General features: G+C 41.1%; 1 protein-coding gene across 4 annotated transcripts; it reads right to left on the reverse strand.

Annotated features, from left to right (window-relative positions):
• Nucleotides 1–906: 906 nt before the first annotated feature.
• On the reverse strand, nt 907–22,180 carry LOC311598250 (von Willebrand factor A domain-containing protein 5A-like). 4 transcript variants are annotated; one of them, XM_084783269.1, is made up of 20 exons: nt 22,162–22,180; nt 20,861–20,938; nt 18,081–18,138; nt 17,764–17,966; nt 17,239–17,461; nt 16,960–17,135; nt 16,615–16,729; nt 14,353–14,522; nt 14,034–14,122; nt 12,808–12,952; nt 11,906–11,985; nt 9,860–9,974; nt 8,971–9,135; nt 8,500–8,600; nt 8,056–8,306; nt 6,153–6,251; nt 5,941–6,045; nt 5,380–5,510; nt 2,465–2,591; nt 907–1,881 (listed from the first exon to the last, which is right to left on the reverse strand). In XM_084783269.1, the coding sequence occupies exons 3-20, from the start codon at nt 18,121–18,123 to the stop codon at nt 1,805–1,807; spliced, it is 2,415 nt and encodes an 804-aa protein (XP_084639395.1). In that variant the 5' UTR covers nt 18,124–18,138; nt 20,861–20,938; nt 22,162–22,180; the 3' UTR covers nt 907–1,804. The 4 variants fall into 4 exon arrangements, with proteins under 4 accessions (XP_084639395.1, XP_084639393.1, XP_084639394.1 ...); XM_084783267.1 differs by lacking the exon at nt 22,162–22,180 and adding an exon at nt 21,178–21,282; XM_084783268.1 differs by lacking the exon at nt 22,162–22,180 and adding an exon at nt 21,097–21,242.
• Between the last annotated feature and the right edge of the window lie 1,099 nt (nt 22,181–23,279).

Below are 23,279 nucleotides of genomic sequence, written 5' to 3' on the forward strand. Positions count from 1 at the left end.
ATAGATAGATGATAAGTGATAGATAGATAGATAGATAGATAGATAGATAGATAGACAGATAGACAAACAGCTAGATAGATGATAGATATCGCCTTAGCCCATTGTTTCAATTTTAATGCCTCTCCAGGATGCTTAAGATGAAGGACTTGGGGAAATCTTGGGCAAGTTAAACTTGGAGGAGCTCTGGGTCTCTTTGTCCATCTTCTCAGTTTAATTACATTGAATAAATGTTTTTGTTGGGGACAGTAGGCCATATGGCCAATGTTCAGCCATTTTGTCAGAGCCTGTACCTTTAGGTTTCTATTTCTCCAGCAGTCTGTCATTTACCAGAAACCAGCTGACCCTGTTGTGGTTCGGCAGTTAGACTAAAGATAAGATTAAGATGGAACCACCCTGTGGTGGTTTATCAGTTAGATTAGATAAGGATAGAGCAAAATATTCGGTGTGGCAGAACTTTATGACCTGCTTGGAACTGCCCATGTCTTGAGATAGCCTGCCACTGGGTTGCCATAGCAATATGCTTCCCTGTCTCCTGCCTTATAAAAACCGCTACTTGAAAAAATAAAGTTTGAGAGTTTGATCAATATTAAGACTTGCTCTCCTTCTTTGTGTCTTGTGTTTTGTCCCTCATTCAGGTGGTTCTCCTCTCAAGATTTAGTCAAACCTTCACTGGTCAGGGTCACGTTTTATTTTATTTTGTACCATCAATTTAGCTTTTAAAGTTGGCTTAATGGAGACAAGTGGTAAAATCTGGCTGAAGGCAAAAACTGCGCCTCCCTCCAATTGTTGCATTAATACTCTCTGTGTGAACAATGGACACATCCAAAATGTTGGTGCTGGTAATGGTAGTTTTATTAAAAACTAATTCATGTTCATTGAATCACTCCACAAAAGACCAGTCAAAAGTCATAGTTGAAATAGACACTTTAATATTGGTAAAACAGGAATCTGCAGGAATAGCGTCATTTAATGTGATAGGGTATGTAAAAGAGTGAGTTTCAGAGTGATCAGGGGAACCCCGTTCTTCACAGGCTGGACAAACCATATTTGGGTCTCAGCACAAACTACATTAATTCTGAGTAAACCAGACCATAACCAACTCATGGGCTTAGTAGATTAAAACTAGGTCTAAAGATTTCATTATCAACCTCATACAGAATGACTGATGGTTAAAGACAGACTTCTATTTACAAATATGACTCACCTCAAATCACTTGGGCAGGAGAAAGAAAGGTGTGGAGCATAGACTGTCAATGCCCACTCAGAGTGCATCAAGAATGTTCTCACCAGTAACAGTGGGCAAAATGAAGACCCACTGATTCTTTATGATCTTGAAGTTACATTGCCCGTGAAGTTGGCTTTCAGTTTACCTCCAACTTCTTCCAAGAAAAGAAAAACTCAAATTGTATTGAGTATAATATATAATGACAAGTGTATGAAATGAAAGGTGAGTGGGAAAAGATAATGAAGACAATTATTTAACGCAGGCATTCTGTAGCAGCACTGCCAGTCTTTAGACTACAAAGTAATATGTTTTTAAAAGTTGGGAGAAACATACTACATGCAAATGTTCTACACTACTCCAAGATAGGAAATAGTTTTTGTCTACCAGCACTTGTCATAAGGGATACACAGAAACCAAAATTCATATCCAATGAGATAGCCAAAGCGATGTGGTCATCCTTCATTTTTATAATAAGGTACAGGTCATATGGTACTTAAGACAAACATCTATTTTAGCAGAAGAGAAGATGAAGGATGTGGCAGGAGGCAGAGATGGGCTTCCTTTTGGACATCACCCACATCAGGCGAAGATCGAGGAACTCACAGATGTCTTCATGAACTTATTGGCAGAGCGCGTAAACTTGGAGAAGCCACGGGCTGTGAGTAGGGGAGACAAGAGTCAGGGCTTCGAGATAACAGATGGGAAGAAAGCTCTTTCTTTGACTTCTCTCCACCTCTCAAGTCATCCACCCTTATCCTTGCTTTATCTTTCCTCAGTATTCCTAGCCAGGAGTACCGGCTTTCTGTATGCCCCAACTGGTCTTTCATTCAGGCTGATTCAGAATGCATCAACAGGGAGACAATGAATGCCCAAGAAAAAATTTGTTCTGAGCCCGGAAGTGTTGAGACTCAGTTCAGTACTGAGAGAGAGAGAGAGAGAGAGAGAGAGAGAGAGAGAGAGAGAGAGAGAGGACAATCACTGCCACACTGTGTGCTTGCCACTTGCCATCTCCCCATCTGTGTCCCTTCCAACTTTGTTGACCTCTTTCCAGCTCCCATTATACATTTCAACCGTAGTCTGCCACAGACAGATGATCTAAGGGAGCAGAAAAAGCTCTGAGTCTGCATTGGGGATATGAATGTGGGGAAGATCCAGTGTTCATTCTCTTCCAGAGGTGGAGGCACAGTAGCTGACTCCCTAATAAAGGAGATGGAAAAGGGGTAAGGATTGTGCTCCTACCTGCATTGTTGTGAAGCCAGACCACAGCCTTTCTTTCCAGAAGTCCCCACTCATTCTTCAAGTCCTTGCTATATGCATGCAGCCAGATCACAGCCAGCATTGTAGCCCAGGTTGAGGGCTCTTCTACCTGCACAGACAGAGAATTCCCTCATTCCCAGGATGGATTAAGAAGTCTCTCAAGAGGACACATACAAAACCTCACTTGTTCCCCATTCTGTATCCCCCAAACTGCTACTGCTGCAATGAGTTTCTTGGTTCCCATCTATCCTCACATTGAACATATTGTGTTTGATATTTCCCCTGATGATCAGGTTACTAATCCACTGAGACTTAGGATAGGAAAGTCTCTAGCTGTAGGTCAAGCACAACTTCTAGGTCAGTGATGGAAACCCATTAAAGACCTCTAAAGAGGATGCTCAACTATGCTCAGAGAAGAACATACATAAATAGCTGATTTTATAAAATCTTTTTGTTACACGAATCCTCCACCCCATTTCCAATCTAGAATGGGGAACAACAACAACAACAACAATTTCAACTCAATAGTTACAAGGAAAAAAAGTCATACAAAAGTAAAATGTTTTACCCACTGTTATCCTAGCGTCAATGACAGAGGTGGGACTGAAGACCAAATACGTTTTCAGTAATCACACTGTTGAGCTGAAAACTTTAGTAAAATAATTATATTACCCATGAGTTTTCACCCATTTTTCCTTACGGTTTCGGCTTTTACACTCAGCCAATCAGTGACCATTCCTGCTTTATAGTATGACTCTCCACATTCAGCAGCAGCTATCTTGTCCTCTCTGAATGATGCCTCCTTCACTTCCTTCCTAAGACACCCGTTCATGCTCATGCTCATGCCTAAGAACCCCAGGCATGTTCTCCTTCTCTAAGATACCACAGCGATTTTTAAATATACCCTGAAATGGTCACATCTGGAAGTAAATGTATTTGAGAAAGTCGGTGAGTACAGCCAAAGCATTTGGCTTTACAGGTCAGCCTGAGGCCTCCACCAACCATCAAACCTGCTGCTTCTCACTGTGTCCGCCAGTTGAAATGTCTGATTATATGAGCAACTTCTGGAAAGACATTGTCTCTCTCTTATATGCTTGTACAAGTGAGAATTTAGGACCAATAGTCATACTTGCTTTTATTGATATATAGGTTGCATTCATTTTTTTATTAATTTATTCTTGTTACATCTCAATGGTTATCCCATCCCTTGTATCCTCCCATTCTTCCCTCCCTCCCATTTTCCCTTTACCCCCTCCCCTGTGACTGTGCCTGAGGCATTCATTTTAAGAAATAAAATCCAGATTTATCCAATACTTTTGAAGCCCAGACCCACTTTTCTACTACTTTGGACCAGGGTTCTATTGCATAGCTTATCCCTGAGTTCTGTCATACATTAATAGGAACCTCTGGGTCGACATGCTCACCAGAACCATCATTGGAAATACTGACCTATATAAAAATGCAGAACTTGGTGGATTTAAAAAACATTCAAATAAAACATTTAAGTAATTAAAAATCACTACAGCTTAAAATCCATTCATGGTTTAGTGCCATGTATTTTCAACTACGTTGTCCTCGCTCATTCATTCCAGATACTTCCTTTTTCAATAAATTCCTTTACTGAAATCTTATACAGCAGGTCTCTTGATTTCTTTATCCTCTTAACCTGGTTGCCGTGTTGTAGAATGGATGCTCATCTCACATGTGTTGCTCTCAACCAATCTGTGTTAAAATTTTCTTTATCCCTGTATCTTCCTTCCAATTTGTGTAAATTACCCTTTTGATTCTTTGCTCTAAAACAGCATCTATATAAAAATATAATGCTAGACACATGTCCTTTAAAAATCTTCAGATACCCAGGTTCTTAAAAGCAAAAACAAACAGCCACAATAATTTTAGCATTTGTTGTTGTTTCAAGGGCTTCAGACTGCAAAGCTTGGACTTGTCCAGCATGAGACGTATATTCCCGTGAACTGTACCTTCAGTTGCTCATGTTTTTTAGAGCTTTATATTCCCGTGAACTGTACCCTCATCTGCCCATATATTATATTTAACTCCATATACTACATATAATAAGGTTAGCATGTAATCCAAACCAAATGAATTTTGTGATGTATTTTTGTGTTGACTCTTTGAAATAGCTTTGTGCTAAACACAAGTGCAGTTCAGTTTAAACTGTGGCTTCGTTTTGCATTAGCCACATTCCAGACATACATGACATTTATTCCATCACATTCCAGGTTTAGGAATTATGCAGAATAATTTTTTTCTTCATGTTTTGCAATTTATCCTATATTTCAAGAATTTATCATCAGTTAGGTGATTTGCCAAGTTATTATACAAATTGAAGTGTAACTGATCCACATCACCATAATTCAATTTATTCGAGATAACTGGTCAGCCTATTGTGACTTCAATTAATTTTGTCTCAAATGTGGACCATAATCTTTAGTTGAAGGTGAATCCAAATGGGACTGTTATTAGGGCATCTTAAGACACGGACCTAGGACTGAAGACAGCTCTACCCATCAGAGACAAACAAGGTTTGTACCATTCACCTTCTTAATCTATAAATAGCAACATAAAAGAAAGCTAGCTTCCCTACTTAGCTGATGTGAGGGACACGTAACAGTATTTTTACTTGTACAACTAAGTTATCTGACAGAAATGTAAATGAAGTAGAGGAGGATTTTTAATTTTCTTTTGTCATGCATTACCCTTGGAATAAACTTAATATGATTATTAGTCTATTCTTCTTCCCACAAAACAATCAATTTCTGTTTATTAGGTGTTAATCTAGGCAATATCTTAAGAAGACCTTGATTCATTACAACAAAAAAACCTTTCGCTACTAACAATATTATATTTTTAAAAATACACTTTTCTTTGGATCTTACCTTAGCAGGTTGTGAAGCCTTTATGTCTTCCAAACTAGTACCTAGGATCTTAGCTAACTCCTCATTCATATCCCAGGAACCGTCTGCATTTTGGAGATAGATCAGCTGTGCCATACTATGCTCCTTACTCCCTTTGAGAAGAAAACAAAAGAGAAAGTGTTGGGAAATTATGTAGCCACTGTTCTCTTAGCCTGCCTGATTGGCTTTCTGAATTCAGAGCCATACAATAGCAAGATGTACCTTCATGCCCAATACATGAAGGGGTGGCCACAGTAGAATGAGCCAAATACAATGGCATCCCAGTTCTACAGGCCCTGCCTACAAGGGGCTTGTGTAGGAAAAGATGGCAAAGAGGGGCTTGTTAGCCTAAAGGCGCACCAGGGCCCATTTTAGAGGAGGTTACATTGTAGTCAATGGAGCTGTGCTAACCATAACCAGGGCTGGTACTAGACAAAGCTAACGTGTTATCATGTGCTCCCCAAAGATGTCCTGGTAGAGAGATATGGAGGACTAGTTCTTCAATCCCCACAGATTAGAGAAATAAACTAAAGTCCATCTCACCTTGCTGGTAACTTTCATATTTGGCGAGGTGGGGCAACTCAGGGCGAGAATCTGTGTGAATTATACATTTCATCGTCTGGTTGTGATGAGGCTGTTGGGGTGCGCCTAGTTCGATGAGCGAGAGACAAACCTCGGTAAGACAACGTCCCCGGGAAAATGCTTAGTGAGGCTGTAGGAGCCGTTATGATACATTGAACTTAAAGGTTCCTCACCATTTGGCATGCGCGCCATCACGCCACAGAATCCCGTGAGTATACTCCTTGGAGGCTGAGGTACAGGAGCAGTGGCGCAGAGTAAAGATCTGGGTAAACCTGAAAGACACCACTGCAGACATTTACACTGAGGCATCTATGCTCTCCAAAGCTAAAAAAGATAGTCTGACGATTTAGGACGCAATCACTCCCATCTTCTTCGGCTTTACTCATCACCTTATATTTTATTTTTCTCCCATATGCTGCCTTCTAGTGTACTCTCTAAGCCTCTCTATTTTCTACCTTCTTTCCCCTGGAACCCACACACACAGGAAATAATCTTTCACCCATATGTTGACTCATGCCAGGGAGATTTCAACCATGTCTTAACTTGAAGTGAATTTTTTCTTTCTCACATAAAATTGCTATCACTCCCAAACTGACCATGCCCATGGACTGTACGTGTAAGAATAAGGGTTGAGAAGTGGTGCTGGCAGCTTTTCCAGGCTCACAAGGTCACACTTCCTCCCTCATTTGAGTTCCCTCCCGTCTATCTTCCTATTTTCCGGCTTCTTTGTTACTTCCTGTCATCCACTGAACTACCTGTAACTCAGGCTACGCCAACCTCCACTCCACTTCCGTCTCTGCAATCAACATGAGAACTGTGCTCCCTTTGTGGGTAGCATATGCCACCACGAATAGACCTGACTTCCTCAAATCCAAGGACTTTGGCTAATTCTACTTAGCACCAGCCTCCCCACTCATGACAAACTTGTCACCGTTCAACATTGTTCTATTTTTCAGAAATAAATTAGAATTAATATGTATGAACATATATACTCATACATATGCCTACATATGTATGTACATGTATATCATATATGTATACACATATAAACATATATGTATACATACATATATTATATATACATATATGTCTAGCGCTTTAGTTTAGAAACTATTATATTTGGTCTCTAACCATTTTAGAGTACTTAAATCCTCTGTTCTTCTACTTTTCCACTTAACATCAAGTTCTTCCTAACAACCTTTGTTCTGTATTCAATCCGACACTTTGCACACATTTAACAATTACTTAAATTGCTTATCAGTCATTTCCTCTGCATTACACCTATTTGGCAAAAATCCTAATTTTGGAATGAAACCAAAATTCCATTTCCTTTTTATTCAGAAATTAGTGAGCACTGCTGAAGTTAGTCCCCTAGATCACGATCATCTTCAGTTGTTATAAGGGCACGCTTATCCTGAACAGACAATTATATTTTTCCCTGAGCATTCCATTTTACCGCTTTCCCTAGTCGGTCTTTCAAGTCCCCTCTTGTCAAAGTCTTCACTTCCTCATGTCTCGGACCGTTTCAGTCATTACGCATCATTGTGCCCTTTAGCAGTCCAGTCATGCACACCACAGACCATCCTCAACTTTTAACTCTTCATTATTCAAGGTTCCTATGCATTTCTTTAAATATTGATTTATTATCTATCCAGTGCTCTGCCTGCATGTGTGCCTTCACACCAGAAGAGGGCATTAGATCTCATCATAGATGGTTGTGAGCCACCGTGTGGCTGCTGGGAATTGAACTCAGGACCTCTGGAAGAGCAGCCAGTGCTCTTAACCTCTGAGCCATCTTTCCAGTCCTTTCTATGAAATTTTTACATTTAAATTTACATTAAAATTTTTCCTTGTTTCTTTTCTGAACACATGGTTTCAAGTCTCTTTCTCAGTTGATATATATATATATATATAATCTCCTTGGAAGAGAGGACTTTAAGACTAGTCACAAATCCTATATGTGGAGGGACAAGAAAAAAAAAAGAACTTAAGAATATTTTATACATTTTCTTTATATAGTACTTTCAGATAGTAAAAATTCCTTATTCATAAAAGTATTTCTGGAATAAAACTTACCAGAGTAATTTCTTGACCCTGCAGAGGAACCCCCGAAAAGAATTGGCCTTGGGATCTCCCTATGAACCAGGGGCCCCTGGACTGGCTCATTGAGCTCCTTGTTGATGGCAACAAAGGCCGTGAAGGAGCTCATCACACCAGACTCTAAGCTGATGTCCAGCACATCTCTTTTATAGATCAGTGACGTCTCCTTGAAGCCAAAGTCTTTGGCCTGGATCATGGACTTGGCAGCAAGACGATGAATGGTGTGGCTAAAAGAAAAAAAAACTTTCTGGGAGTAAGAGGAAAACCCACATGCCTTTCGTTGGAGCCTTTCAAAGTTACACATCACAGAAGGAAAAGAATATCAGAGAGAAGGGGCCAGTGTCAGGAATTCAGGAATTCAGCCGTCAAAGACCATGGGGACAAAGAAAGAAGAAAGGGGAAAGAAAACAGAACACTCACTTGTCATCAGGCTTGGGCTGTACAGAAAATGTCACCTTTTCCTCATAACTTTTGCCACGGAGCTTGTATTTGAGACACACTTCGCCTGTAGCCTCTTCTTGCTATAAGTTGGAGACAAAAAGAAAAAAAAATCACCAGGAAGATAGTGAGGACATAAGCTGCAGGCCACCATCCCCAGCTTAATATATTCAAGTTTCTTTCTAGAAACCATGTGTTCGGGAGAGCAGGAACCTGAAGTGATGAGAAGTGTTCCTGGCCAGTTCTAACTAGCAAATATAATACCCTGTGGGAGGATACAAGGGATGGGATAACAATTGAGATGTAATATTAATTAATTAATTAATTAATCAATTATATATACATATATATAATAAAATACAGAAAAAAATGAACACTATCTACTTTATTTATTTAATGAGTCTGCCAGAGAGGTAGCTGGACCAAGAAGAGAGATTAATGCTGTGGACTCACCGGTATCTGTCCAACCAGCAGGGAGTAGATGATTAACCTTTGACCCCTAAAGATAACAGTTTGTTCTGGAGATAGCATGTGTGCAAACACCTGAGGAGGCAAACTCCAGCTCAGAGAGATATCCTCTACCACAGACTGTAAAGAACGCCTCAGGGACCTAAGGGCCTGCAGGAGGAGAAAGAGCAGAGTCAGTATAAGCAAGTCACGATAGTGATTTGTACCCTTAATGACGTACTGTACAATGTGGTCATGGGCCATAATGAATGGTATGTCTAACTCCTACTGCTGTACAAAGTGTAGCCTTATTGTTCTTCCATTGCAATTTAAAGGAAACCACATTTGACACACACATGTGAATGGATAAAATGCTGAGAGGAGAAGATTCACAGAGAAGAGATTTAGTAAAGATGATACTGTGAGTCAGAAGCTTAGAAATATGTCTAAGGACGGATTCCTTTTATACATACTAATAAAACTGCATCAATCTGAAGTCACTGTAATTGTGTAACACATGCCACACTTGATCTTTCTCCTTTGCTTGATATCGTTTGCAGTAAGGGTTGAACATAACACTAGGAGAGGTCTGAAAGTGCATGCCTGAGTCCTAGGTATGACAACCAAAGTTCTTAGTCTGTCTGGTTTCAACATAAAAAGCCTCGACTCTCCGCAAATTATCTCTGAGCTAATGTATAACAGGATCAGAGGCGTACTACAGTGGGCCCTCTTTCCACAGGTTAGAATTGTCCCCACCAAGTATATGAACTAAGCGTTGGAGGCATCAGGAAATGTATTCTAGAGGAAGCTTGTATTCATGACCTTGAAGAAATGTCCCTCTCTATCTCAGCTTTTACTTGTATTATCCAGTTCTTTATACACAGTGGACCCTCACCTTGGACTGCATCCGATCATTGCCTGTGATAAACTCTGCAGTGCCCCCTGATACCCGGGCAAGGCTCTTTATTAAGCTAGTGGAGGCCCCTTCTCCAATGCCAAATGAGAAACATCTGTGAAGGTAAGAAGATGGAGCTTAAAGATTGAACTTGAATGCAGTTATGAAACTAGCACATCATTATCAAAAATTATATGAATACAGTGTACTTTCTTGACTAACTTTGGAATAATTTTATTCATCAAATATGTTCTGTTTTAAAGATATATAAAAAGGCCTCACCGTTGGGAAACAATTTACCTATCCAGAGTCTCCTCAGATATTCTCCTATTTCATTTTCACATGAAGATCTGGGGTGCAAAAATCAAAGGAATCTGTCCAAAATTATGCCCTACCAACTGATCTATCTAAACACACAATTCCTCTTTTGAATGATATAAAGGTGTTAACAGTACCTACTTGACACTGCCTAGCACAGTGTTTGCCCTGGCAGGGGGAACATCAGGCTGAAGAACATGTCCCTGCCTTTTTAAGGAAAAATTCTCTATTCCAAGTAGATGCACACAAAGCAATGGGTTTTTTTTCCACTGTTTAATTTCCCAGAACAGTATACACACAAATAATATATTATTCATAAAACAAATAAGCATTTTAGATGGTATAACACAGCCTTCACTGTAAATCAATACACTATAAATTGGGACTGTTTATTGGTCTCTTTTGATTGGTTAATATGTCACAGCTCCTAGTGGCATCAGGTACAAAATTAATTCTCTAAAATATGCAAGAATCAGGACCCAGTTCCTAATTGTAGTGAACTGATTGGGAATTTTCATCCTATAGAACACAGCCCATCATGACCTTTAGATCACCATGTCAAAATTTCTACTATACGCTTTCAGTCATGAGCTATATCTCTTTGTGTATTGGATCAAATTGAAAGCTGTCAGTGTCTGAATGCCTAGAACTCGCAAGAGTGCTTCATGTGGATGCTAATGAAAACAATAAGTAGAATGAAAGAAAATTTTCATGATACTTAAATTGTATCAAGATAATTCCTGATGCTTATGTAGTTTTATTACTTCTACCATCACAGTAAAACTTTAAATTAATATTATCACTTTCTCTACTTTGAGTAACAAATATAGGAGTTAGAGATGTGAGTTGAATTCACCATTTAGTAAGCAATTTAATAAGTCAGTGTGACTTACAGGAATTAAATATGTAGCTTGGGCCCCAACACTCAGCGTGGGCTCTGCTCATGTAAATACTAGTTGCAGTTTAGAAAACTAGTAGAAAACTCCATAAATATTTTCCTTTCGTTCTTTAAGAGTTTCATACATATATACAATGTATTTTAATTATGTCCACCTTTCACTAATATCTCCAAGTCCTCCAAGATGCTCTGTTTCAACTATGTCCCTACCAACTTCACATCCTCTTTTTTATGGCCCACTGAGGTCAGTCAGTGCTTTCCTTCCTCTGATGGTGCACTGGCACATGTGCAACCTACCAATGACCACTGCCCTAAAACAAACTGATTTCCCTGCCCTAGCAATGCTCATTTGTCAAAGCTTCTCTCAATGGAAATGAGTCTCTTTCCCATGGAATTTCTACAAGGTATTTTTAATAAACGTCAAGGAAAATAAGACAACTAAATTATGCCTCTACCATGATAGTAACAACATATGGGTCAAGACCTCAGAAGGTATACATTTACCTTGTGGAGCAAATAACAAGTACAAATAACAGGTAAAAACCTAACATTGGGCTTTCAAAGAGCAGTGTCCTTTGTAATAGACTTTTGGACAGAACCCTTTGGGGACACGCACACTCAAAAGGTTCAAAAAGGTAAGGGTAAATTAGTTTTCTATGTAAGTGATGTTATTTGGAGTATTCATTTTATTTTCATGGAAAATAAATAATCACTTGGTAGATCTCAATTTTTTCAATCAGTGTCAAAAGTGCTTAGTATCAGGTGATGCACAGCTATGTTTGGCCTTGCTAAAATCCTGTTCCCTGGTAGAAATGAAACTGCCCTCATACCTGTGCCTTTTGCTGTGGAACGTAACTTCTCTGATTACATTAAAAGTTTCCACAACTTCTCCATCGGTGAAGACAAAGATCTGTACAAAATAAACAAAAGAACACTCATCAAGTTGGACCTAAAAAGGAACATTATGATGGGCGGATCTGATCCCAGGGGTCCTGCTCAAACTATGGCACCAGCCAAGGACAATACATGCAGTAAACTTTGAACCCCTACCTAGATCTACCCAATGGAAAGGACATTCTCCACAGTTGAGTGGACAGTGGTGACTGACTTTCACACAAACTCTGGTACTCCATATTTGACCATGTCCCCTGGATAGGGAGGCCTGGCAACACTCAGAGGAAGGATAGCAGGCTACCAAGAAGAGACTTGATACCCTATAAGTATATAAAGGGGGAGGAGGTCCCCCTCAGTCACAGTCATAGGGGAGGGGAGTAAGGGGAAAATGGGAGGGAGGGAGGAATGGGAAGATACAAGGGATGGGATAACAATTGAGATGTAATATGAATACATTAATAAAATATAGTTTTTAAAAGTTAATTTTAAAAGAATAGAACTTAACCCTTGAAACAATTCAACTAATTTTTTTTTTTGGTCTTTGGTGCCTTTTTAAACAGACTAGGGATCACTATTTTCCAGGGTTTTGTGACTTGGAATGTTTGCACATGGTCAGCACTCAGAAACGTTACAAGTTTTAGGCATTAGCCACACCACATTAGTTTTGCTTTAGTTAAGAAGACAAGTGCCTCTTATCTTTATTTATCTCTCCTCTACAGTAGAAGCCTGAAGTACATACACTGTTTCTATAGTTTTGCATTGACAGTCAAGAATATGTATCCTTAAGGAGAATTTTCATTCTCTCTGTCCCTTCTGTTCACCTTGTTCCAATTCTTACCTGTAAAGGATGTCCTGGGATGGGAGTTTTCCTAAAAATTTTCCGTAGTGGTGTTAAAATTTCTGTCCCTCCAAGATCTGCCAACATGAGCTTCACTTTCTCCACTGCTTTCTTCATGGTTTCCTGAGTGTACTTCACACTCTCCCTGAGAGAAACAAGAACATGAGGTCAGGTGATAGCAGCATCAAGTTGTCAGTGCTGGGAAGCCTCATCAAATAGCATCTGAATTTCCCCCCAAGTCCTGGTCAACTTTTCACCAACTGTTTTACAATGCATTTCCTTCCTTAAAATATATTTTTAACTGGGTATCTGTAGTATAATCATTCTGTACCATATGGATAATAGCCTTTTATTACTATATATCGTGTGTGTCTTTCTGGGGTCTGGGTTACCTTACTCAAGATAGTATTTTCTAGTTCTATGCATTTGCCTGCAAATTTCATGATCTTCTTGTTTTTAATAGCTGAGTAGGATCTCATTGTGTAAATGTACCACATTTTTAATCTATTAAGAGGAGCTTGGGGAGTCTTCTGGAAGAAGAGGGCACTGAAGAACCCAGAGAGGACAAGAACTCCACAAGAAGACCCAAAGACTCAACTAACCTAGGCCCACGGGGGCTTCCAGAGATGGAAGCACAAACCAAAGAGCATGCATGATCTGAACCTAGGAGGACCCTGACACATACATAACTGATGGGCAGCTTGGTCTTCATGTGGGGGTCCCTAACAAGTAGAGCAAGGACTGTCTCTGACATGGCCTCAGTCGCCTGCTTCTAGATCGCTTGCCCCTAGCTAGGCTGCCTTGTCTGGCCTCAGTTCAAGAGGATGCAGTTAGTCCTGATTTGACTCGATGTGTCAGGATGGGTTGACGGGTGCGGGGGAGGCACTTTTCAGAGGAGAAAGGGAAGGATGAAAGGGGCAGGAGGGTGGGAGGGGGAGGAGGGCTCAAGGAGCAGAGGAGGGAAGGTGTAGAGTCAATATGTAAAGTGGATAACTAAATGAATTTTTTAAATATTTTATTTGATTTTATGATACTGTGCATGCGTGTGTATGTGCATGCATAAGATAGTACGCAGGTGGAAGGTAAGAAGACAACTTGTGAAAACTGATTCTTTCCTTCCACCATGGGAGTCCTGGGGATCAAATATGGGAAGCAAGTATTTCTACCTACCAAGCTATCTTGTATGCCCTCCTATATCTTCTTGACCTCTCTATTTAGAAACTTACGGGAAGAATGCCTCATGGGTGGATCCAAATCCATAGATGTTGAAATAGCAGCCCATAGGCAAACTCTTCAGCAACAGAATCAGTGTTTCCTGGAGGGGAAAAAGTATGAGGAGCAACGTGATTGGGCATACACACGGGCAGATGCCTGGTACAACCATGGAGGGTGTAGGCTCTCACAGCACTTTATTTCATCTTGTACTCAAAGGAAACCCAGAAAACTCAGCAATGAACATACCTCCACTTCAAACAGACCCTAACTTAACCCCTAGATTCTTCCTCAGGGCACATATTACTCATTATAAAGAAGCTCTTTTTTTACCTTGGCGGCATCTATTCTCAGCTGAGACCTGTCCTGGCTATTCATGGGGCTCTTCATGCTTCCAGAACGGTCCATAAGGAACACAAATTCTCCACATTTTGTTGAAGTCTCCTCTTCTGGGATATCTGGGTAGAAACTCACCATTGCAGAAGGTGCTCCCATTAAACTATCTGTACAGAAAAGAGAAAGACTTTGTAAGAAAAAAAAAGAAAGAAAGAAAGAAAGAAAGAAAGAAAGAAAGAAAGAAAGAATCCTAAAGTCCCCACGAACTCTTTGATGATAAAGACTTGAAATCTCAGATACCTGGGTAGCTAAGGCAGAAAGATCACAAGTTCAAAGTAATCTGGGTTACAGAATCAGTCTAAGGCCAACCTGAGTAATGTAATGGAGTCTTTTCTCAAAGAAAAAATTAGCACACTAAAGAGAGTACTGGAGATACAGCTCAAGGGCAGCATTTGCCTAACATGTAAAAGGCTCTGGATCCACCCATTCACTCCCTGGAATACACACACACACACACACACACACACACACACACACACACACCAGTTCCCCTGAAATCAATTATGAACAGAACAGTGAACTGGGAAAAGTCAAACCTAAATCCTGTTATGTTTTGTTTTGTTGTGTTGTGAGTGGTTCTTTTATTTGTTTGTTCATTCTTTTTTTAAAAGTCTTATCAATAGTCTGCTTGCAAAGGGCTGGTGGTAAGCTATAAATGTTCAAGAGATATGAAAATGAAAAACTGGGGAATAGTGTATAAAAGTAACAGGTAATAGTAGCAATGGTGTCATTGCCATTACATGATGCTTTCCTGGCAGCTCAGAAAATGTGGGAGACACCAGGGTTAGCATTTGCCAAAATAAGCCCACATATTGGAACTTCTTCAACAAATCAAAGCAATGGAAATTTACTTCATTGGTCATTAAGATGTTAACTGAAAGGCCCAAAATATTACTTGGCAGGTAAAGCTGCCTGCTCACAAGCCTGAAGACCTGAGTTTGCTCTTCTGGATCCATACAATGGAAGGAAAGAGTGATTCCTGCAAGATGTCCTCTGGCGTCTGTACATGTACCATGGCCACACAGCACTACGGTACACAGGCCCACACATTCTCTCTCTCTCTCTCTCTCTCTCTCTCTCTCTCTCTCTCTCTCTCTCTCTCTCTCTCTCTCTCTCACACACACACACACACACACACACACACACAGAGAGAGAGAGAGAGAGAGAGAGAGAGAGAGAGAGAGAGAGAGAGAGAAAGAATTAATACCTGGTAAAAATGTTTTGCAGATGAAGTGCAGTTGGAAAATGATGACAATGCTCTTGAGTGTAATTCTCGGGTAGACAAATTACAAGAGCACTGATCATAATTATGTACACCAGGACAATTCTATCTGCTTTAATTATGAGGTAATCACTAATACTCCATTGATGAAACAGGTGCCTTGAGACTAGCATTGAACTCCAAGCACTTTATTGAATCAGTAGTCTGAAGAAGACCATCCTATGTGTATAAGTTGTCAAATGCAAAGAAAAAATTTTATTTAAGAGCAAACGAAAATTGACTCTAGGATTGAGACACCAGTAGTGAGGTGTAGATTAATTGAGAAGGATGTGGTTATTGCAACCCCAACATGAGTGTTTAGAGAGTATATGAGGATACACAACCATACTGTGTTATCATCATGAAATGAAGTGAACTGGCAAGTCTGAATTCTACGTCTGCGGTTCCCTACTGAACACCTTCTATTCCACTACAAGTTTCATTCCAGCACCATGTTTTTGTCTTGCTTTCAGTTTTGCTTCCTGGTCTTTGAATTTCATCAGGGCTATCATCTCTTAAAGGGACAGGGTGGGCATGGGTGTTTCAGTACACTTTCTGAAGCATGAGGCATTATAGTATTTGGGCATGTTTTGATCTTTTCAGAAGTAAAACGTCATAGAACTATCCTTAGTTGTATCTTTCTAAAAACTGGTCATGGGTCATGTTTACACATTTGCATTTTTTTTCTCTCAAGTTATTTGTTCACATTCTTTCTCCAATTACTTATTCATGGACTTAAATTTGTCTACAAGACACAACCACCTGATTATTAAACTATTTTTGGTTATAAAAGTGCAAGGACTTTCAGTATTTCAAGCTGATGATGTTTTCCGGGCCACATGACAGAACAGTCAAAGAGACACTATGTGAGGGTACTTGTAAGACGCGGTGACATCCTTGAAGGTAATGTCCAAATGTCCAAATGAGGAAGCAAATACCTGAGTCCCTTTCCGTCATCCCCATCTCCACTGCTACACTGGGACTATGCACCTTCCTGTAGAAAATCAGGAATTCCACGTCCCGGTCAAACTTGTGTCCTTCAGCCAAGGAAACCTGAGAAGGGGATGAGCAGAGAAGCCATGTTAGAACTGCCACTGAGTGCTTCAAAAGGTCGAAATTAGATCTAGGACTATAGGCTTCCATGAGCAGCAAGAAAGGAGTTACTGCTCAAAGGGTAGGTAAGAAAGACAGTAGCTCAGGAAGTGAGAAGGATGCTTGGATGGATGAGAATAACCAGGACAATACATAAGGCACAGTGGACTGGCAACTCTTGCACTGCTTACCTGAGCTGAGGTCTTGTCATCTCCAATGTAGTCAATGGAACTCAATGGACAGTTGGATTGGATTGTCCTGATACCAAGCTGGGAGTTGATGGTGGCAGTCATACTGAGTGTGTAGGGCAGGTCCTCCAAAGGGACTATGGGGGTCTTCAGATCCAGGCAACTGTCCTCACATCGATCTACAAGAAGAACCTTCGTTCTGTGTTTCTTGCCAACACATCTAGTGCTGCTTTTCCAACTTATGCCATTACAGATAGGTACCCAAAAAGGACAGGTACTCACCAGAGAGATGGTATCTAGGATTCAGGATTGCTGGGAGCACATAACGCAGGGCCCCATCATCTTCCAGAGGAAGCTCTTGCACGTATCTCAGGGTGAGTGCCACCTTTGACCCTGGCTGCAGATTCCCCACATTGCAACAGAAGACATCCCGGGAGCACTTGTCTTCTTCCAATAAGTAGGCCTGAAATCCCCCAGAGAGGGCCTCTTCATACCTTTTATGAGCCTACAGGGTATATATAACACAAAGGGTATAAAAATGAGATGATACCAATGAATAGACACCAAAGGTGTAGATAAAACCCAGACTGTTCTGAGGGGACTTTGATGGGTGCTATCAATGGTAGAGCTACACTCTGAATGGCTAATTATCTGCATCTCAAGTAATTTTAGACAAACAGATTAAAAATTAAATGAAGGAAAATATTCAATACTAGCATTTTTGGGTTGCCTCCTTTGATAACATCTAGTCTAAAGAGAAAGCTCTATGGAAACAGGAAGGGGTGATGATGAACTCATCCCTGAGACCTGGTACTTGTCCTGCAGTTCTGCCACGATCTTCTTCCCATCCACCAAAGCCTCAAAGCTGTAGACAGCAGAGTCTTCATCCATGGGGAACACGAAGAAGGCCTCCAAGGGGTTTTTCTCTTCATTCTCATAGTTTAAGGTCGCGGACACACCAGCCACAAAGTCATTGATGGACAAAGTCACAGCAATGCTCTTCAGTGGCACTAGGGAAAGAACAGGGTTCAGCAGCTCAACAAGATGGGCTAGAGTCAGAGCCACAGGCTAGAACTCCCTAGGTTCTAAATGATCTAGCCTTAGGAGTCTTAACTCTTGCTTACCTGGGTCCCTCTGGCGTGTGAGTAAGCCACTAGAACGCACCATGTTGACACTGTGTTTCTGTGAAAAGATAGTTTTTGTAAAGTGCATGGTTAGAGTCGACCATTCAAATGCCATCACCCCCACCTTGTTCTCTCTGGCAGAATACATGCAGGCTTGCAGAGGAGAAGTTTTAGAGCCAGGAAGAACATGTGGAATGAAGGAGACAGAAATGTCAAAGACATAGTTTCTATTAAATGGGAAGACGCAAAAGCCTTGTGTCCACAAACAGATCTCTGAGGATGCTTTACACAATAATTCCACTTTCTCTAACGTGTGGCTTTACATCATATCTCATGCCCACCGAACACGTACCATAAGTTCAGCCTCTCTGAACATTAGTATGCACTTTTAAAATGAGAATCACAACACCAGTATAAAAATGTGTCAATCTGTATGGATAAGTTCCTGGGGCAGGGGCAGATCCTTACAAGCCATTTGTCAGTGGCGACAGATGTTGGCAGTGCTCCTGTTGTTATGTTCTCTATTTTTCAATAAACATCTGCTGTTTATTATTTCATTCACACTATTCAGAGACCTGTGTGTGAACAGCAGCATAATTCAAGGGATATCTACACTTAGACTCCTTGTTGATAAGTTGTTTTGGAGGTCAGAACACAAATACATCACCCATTCTGGTCCAAGGTGTTCTAATTTATATACGCATATTATAAATGCGACATAGCTCTAATTTAAAACTAAGATATCCTAATTCTGTTTCTTTAATATTACAGTATTTTTAAAAGATAGCATATGTTATGGTTTTTAAAAAATGAACAAAGTTTATGCTTTGAGGTTATGATTGGCCTAGCTGCCTTATCAGAATCTGTCAGTTGTTTGAGTGTCACTGTTTCATAGCTACCCAGATTCTAACTGCCCTGAAGTCCACTGAGGATAATGGATCTTCCCTCACAGCTGGCTTCGTAACATTAGGAAGGGAAGCACGAGCTTGGTCCCACTTCAGGATTGAAAATACCATAGGAAAAGGTGGAGGTACTAGGGCTTTGGGGGGCACCATTAGAGGAAAGGTACTTCTTCCAGGTCAAAAGAATAAACCTGAGTTCTACTTTTGTCCCTGGGTGGAGCCACGCATTACATACTATTGCCCTTCCCATGAGAGTGAATCCAGTTGGGCCTGCCAATCACCTGGCCAGGAACCTCTCCAGAAGGCTGACAGCTAAAGCAAAATGAGGAACAACTGTTTTCTTAATAAGATAATAAACGTATCCTCTACCCACCAGCCCTCTCACAGTGTGGAGTTCAGAGAGCGTCTATCACACAGGACTCTGATGCCTACTCGCTTATGTGAACATTAACCCAAAAAGTTTTAACTTTTTCTTCTTTTTTTTTTTGCCTTATTTTGTGTCCTTTTTCATATACCAACCTTAAGCCTAAGCATGCTTTTCTTGGCACGACACTCTTTTTAGCTGTTTCTCTAAAGACCTACTTCTCCTTTCTACAGCTATGTACATGCCTAATGTAAAAGACACGAATGGCCTCTTTCTCCTCCTGGAAGATGCCAAGTTGTTTTTCTCCCCTCCAAATCTACTATCTAAGTCAGGTTCCAGATGTTTTTTTGTTTTGGTTTGGTTTTGTTGTTTGTTTGTTTTGTTTTGTTTTGTTTTGTTTTTAGATTTTTCAAAACAGGGTTTCTCTGTGTAGCCTTGGCTGTCCTAGACTCACTTTGTAGACCAGGCTGGCCTAGAACTCACAGCGATCTGCCTGCCTCTGTCTCCCAAGTACTTTTATTAGATGCTTTTATTAAAGAGACTAAAAACCCACAAAAGAGAACACTTTTCCCTGGAACACTAACAACGGATCTACAATTTTCCATACATGCATCCAGTACTTGATCATCACCTAGGCCAGCTTCACCTGTTGTGACAAAAGATGACCCAAGCACCAGTGGCAGGCACCAATGAAGGTACTTTTCACTGGAGCTGAAGTTTCACTGCCTGGAGCACTTAGCATGCTCATGACAGATGATCCTTTGATGCTGATGAATTGCCCCAAGGGGCAGGTTGATTTATGTACCTCCACCTTCCCTTAGACCTAAGAGCCATGAACACAAGGGCTCTTGTTTTAATTTGTGATGCAACCATACCTCAAGGATACCAAGGCACTGGACAATGATACTACTCCTGGACAAACTGTCCTCATCTAAAGAGCAATTTCAAATATATTCTGAGTTGTGATGTATCTTAATGATATAGCATTTGCTTAGCATATAGAGCAGAGCATGCACACACAGAAGAGAGAGAGAGAGAGAGAGAGAGAGAGAGAGAGAGAGAGAGAGACAGAGAGAGAGAGACAGAGAGAGAGAGACAGAGAGAGAGAGAGACAGAGAGACAGAGAGAGACAGAGACAGAGAGAGAGAGAGAGAGAGAGAGAGAGAGAGAGGAGAGAGGCGTGGGGGTGGGGAGAGATCTCCATGTTGACTGCTGACGACACATCTGATATTCCCAGTCCCACCCCCACAGATCTGCAGCTATGGTTGATTCTGGCTCAACACTCATGTTAATTCTTTCTCAGCGACTGTGGAATAAATCCTGCCTGTTAAACTGCTTTACAACAAAACAAGAACTGCAACAGATTGAGGAGGTATGAAAGCACAGAGCAGCTAGGAAAACACGCTGAGAAAACACGCTGAGAAGGGGCGCTCCCTTACAAAAGGAGACAGAGAAAGGCCTGAGGCCCAGCAAAAGAATTCTTAATAACAGCAACAGGAGGCTTAGAGACTCACCCAGGAGCAGCAGCACAGCTGAAGGATGGACTGTGTCTGGCAGCAGAGATCTCAGCTGGCAGTGGCCACTGCAGGAGGCTGAAAGGGGCAGACCACAGTCACTACAAGGAAAACAAAACGTTTCGAACCCCTTTGTTTCCTGACTCTAATCTCGGCAAATTTCCCTCACAAAGTGCTCTCAACCCCCCCCCCCACCCTTTGTCATCTAAACAAATGGTCGGTTGTGGCAAGATTGCCTTCTGTCTCTCAGGGATGGCGCCTCCAAGAATTTAGGGTACAGAGTATCCTCAGGTGGGATCTAGTTCCAAGTCCTGAACCTGCTGCAGGAGGACGGAGGGTTTCTCACTGAGTCGGGATCTGCTCTGGCGCAGACCCTCTGAGCAGCGCAACTGCAGTGAAGGGGGCGGGAGTGCGGGAAAAACAGCTGGCCACACCCCTGCTGCGGACTGATGGGAAGGTAGAATCTAACCGTGGAGGAAACATGGGAGCACAGCTCACAAACAAAAAAGAGGGTAATTTCAACTTTCAATTGCTTGCCCTTGATTTTCAGTACCGCAGGGTTTAAAAAAAAGGGGGGGGGGTCAGTTTTCCTGAGCTTTTTTTCCCCCCCATAAGATCTTAAGGGCTCCAAACAGCTTGTGTGGGCAGAAGCTTCAAACTGCACTTCCACAACACAGTTTTAAATAAAACTGATAACTTACTTGACTGAACGGAAAGAAACTTTGGAGCTGAAAGATTGAAGGAAGGAGAGAGAGAGAGAGAGAGAGAGAGAGAGAGAGAGAGAGAGAGAGAGAGAGAGGTTAAGGACAGACAGGCCAGGCCAGGGTGGGTTGGTACCCCTTAGAGGCCCCAATTCTCTGAAAAGAGGTAGAAGAAGGAATCGGGCGGGGGGAACGTGAGGGGGGGTCTGGGTGATGAGAGGAGAGATGGCTGGTATCAGGCTATACTGTGACTAAAATTTTAAAATGTCACACTTTAAGCAAAAAACAAAGCCAAAAAAAAAAAAAAAAAGAACGAAGAGAGGAAGAGGAGCCTGCTTAAATGATTCTTGCAGTCCAGTAAGTTTTTCCCTAAACCGCCAATGGCACTGAAATCTCAAAAAATCACGGGCTAGTACTCACTCGCCACTCTAGAAGCTTGCAGTTTCAACAAGCCCCTAAAGAGCATGGGCCTCCTAAGCCTGGGGAGAGGAAGGAAGGGGGGGGGGGGCAGTCTTTAGGTGCAGGGTGGGGGTGGGGTGCTTTTAGAGCAAGGAGAGGGATTTGGTCCCAGAGCCCAGAATCTGCAGTGCTGTCACTTACCATGCGCAGAAATCCTGGTGCTGTGAGTCAAGGAAAGTGAAAACAGCTGCAGATTAATTTTTCCTGGAAGACACGCCCACTTCTCTGGCCCTCTTGTAACTTAGCAACTCTCTGACTGCAGCATCTGCAGAGAATAGAGGCCCTGTTGGATTTCAAATCTCGCTATTTACCTCTGCCTGGCTTCCGCAGAGGAAGGGTCACAGAGCCCCCCCCAAAGGGAAGCAATTTGTTTTTCAAGTGAAAATGTAAAATTGCAGCAACAACAAAGGTGGTATGAAAGTGGAATGCTTCTGTAACAGTCGAGTTTCCAAGTCGAGGTCTCCATCTCCAGGCTACAACCGGCCCCTGGCACACACCCTGCCTCAGCAGGAGAACAGTATCTAGTGTGTGGAAATCACATCTGGTGTAGCTCACAGTTGGCTGGAGTCGCAAGCAGAAAAAGCCAAAATCTGGCAAAGTGAGCTGAGTTTTTCCTACAGTCTGCTGGAATAAAAGCCTGGGACTTGAGTTCCACAGAGCAGACAAAACAAAAGAAAACAAACATTGTTACAAACAGAATTGGGGGACATTTGTAGCAAAATATATAAAAATAAATAAAACCTTATAGTTAACCGTAAATCAAAACTTGATTTTAAGACAATGCATAATTTCATCTTTTCATATTAAATGTTTAATAAGCCAATGATCAAGCCTTTAAAGACAAATATGTCATTTTATGTACATATATATTACACATTTTGCTTATGTATATGTAGAAAGTACTGTTCTATGAAATTGCATTTTTATCAATAATAAAAATTAGAAATATTATTACCCAACAGTACAAGATAGTTTTTATAGCAATTGACACAAGCTAGAAAGTCATTTACTTTGATTGAGAAAATGACCTCAAAAAACTAGCCTGTAAATAAGTCTTTTAGACACTTTTTTTCTTTTGAAAAGAACACATTTTTCCTTTATAAGACATTGTAACTCATATTTCCATTTTTACAAGCTTTCTTACATATGTTCCCCTTTTTACTTTTTCCTTCTTTGTCATTGCTGTTCTCTCTCTCTCTCTCTCTCTCTCTCTCTCTCTCTCTCTCTCTCTCTCTCTCTTTCTCCCTCTCTTTCAGTTT

This window comes from Acomys minous (genome assembly GCF_964271855.1).
Source record: "Acomys minous genome assembly, chromosome: 5".
Taxonomy (NCBI): Eukaryota; Metazoa; Chordata; class Mammalia; order Rodentia; family Muridae; genus Acomys; species Acomys minous.

Coding starts and splice junctions, on each gene's coding strand:
- LOC311598250 (XM_084783269.1), bottom strand. CDS start 18,123: ATGGTGCGTTCTAGTGGCTTACTCACACGCCAGAGGGACCCAG. Junction 9,975..11,905: donor TTCCACAGCAAAAGGCACAG/GTATGAGGGCAG, acceptor TTACCTTCACAG/ATGTTTCTCATTTGGCATTG. Junction 1,882..2,464: donor CTGGCTTCACAACAATGCAG/GTAGGAGCACAA, acceptor CCCTACTCACAG/CCCGTGGCTTCTCCAAGTTT.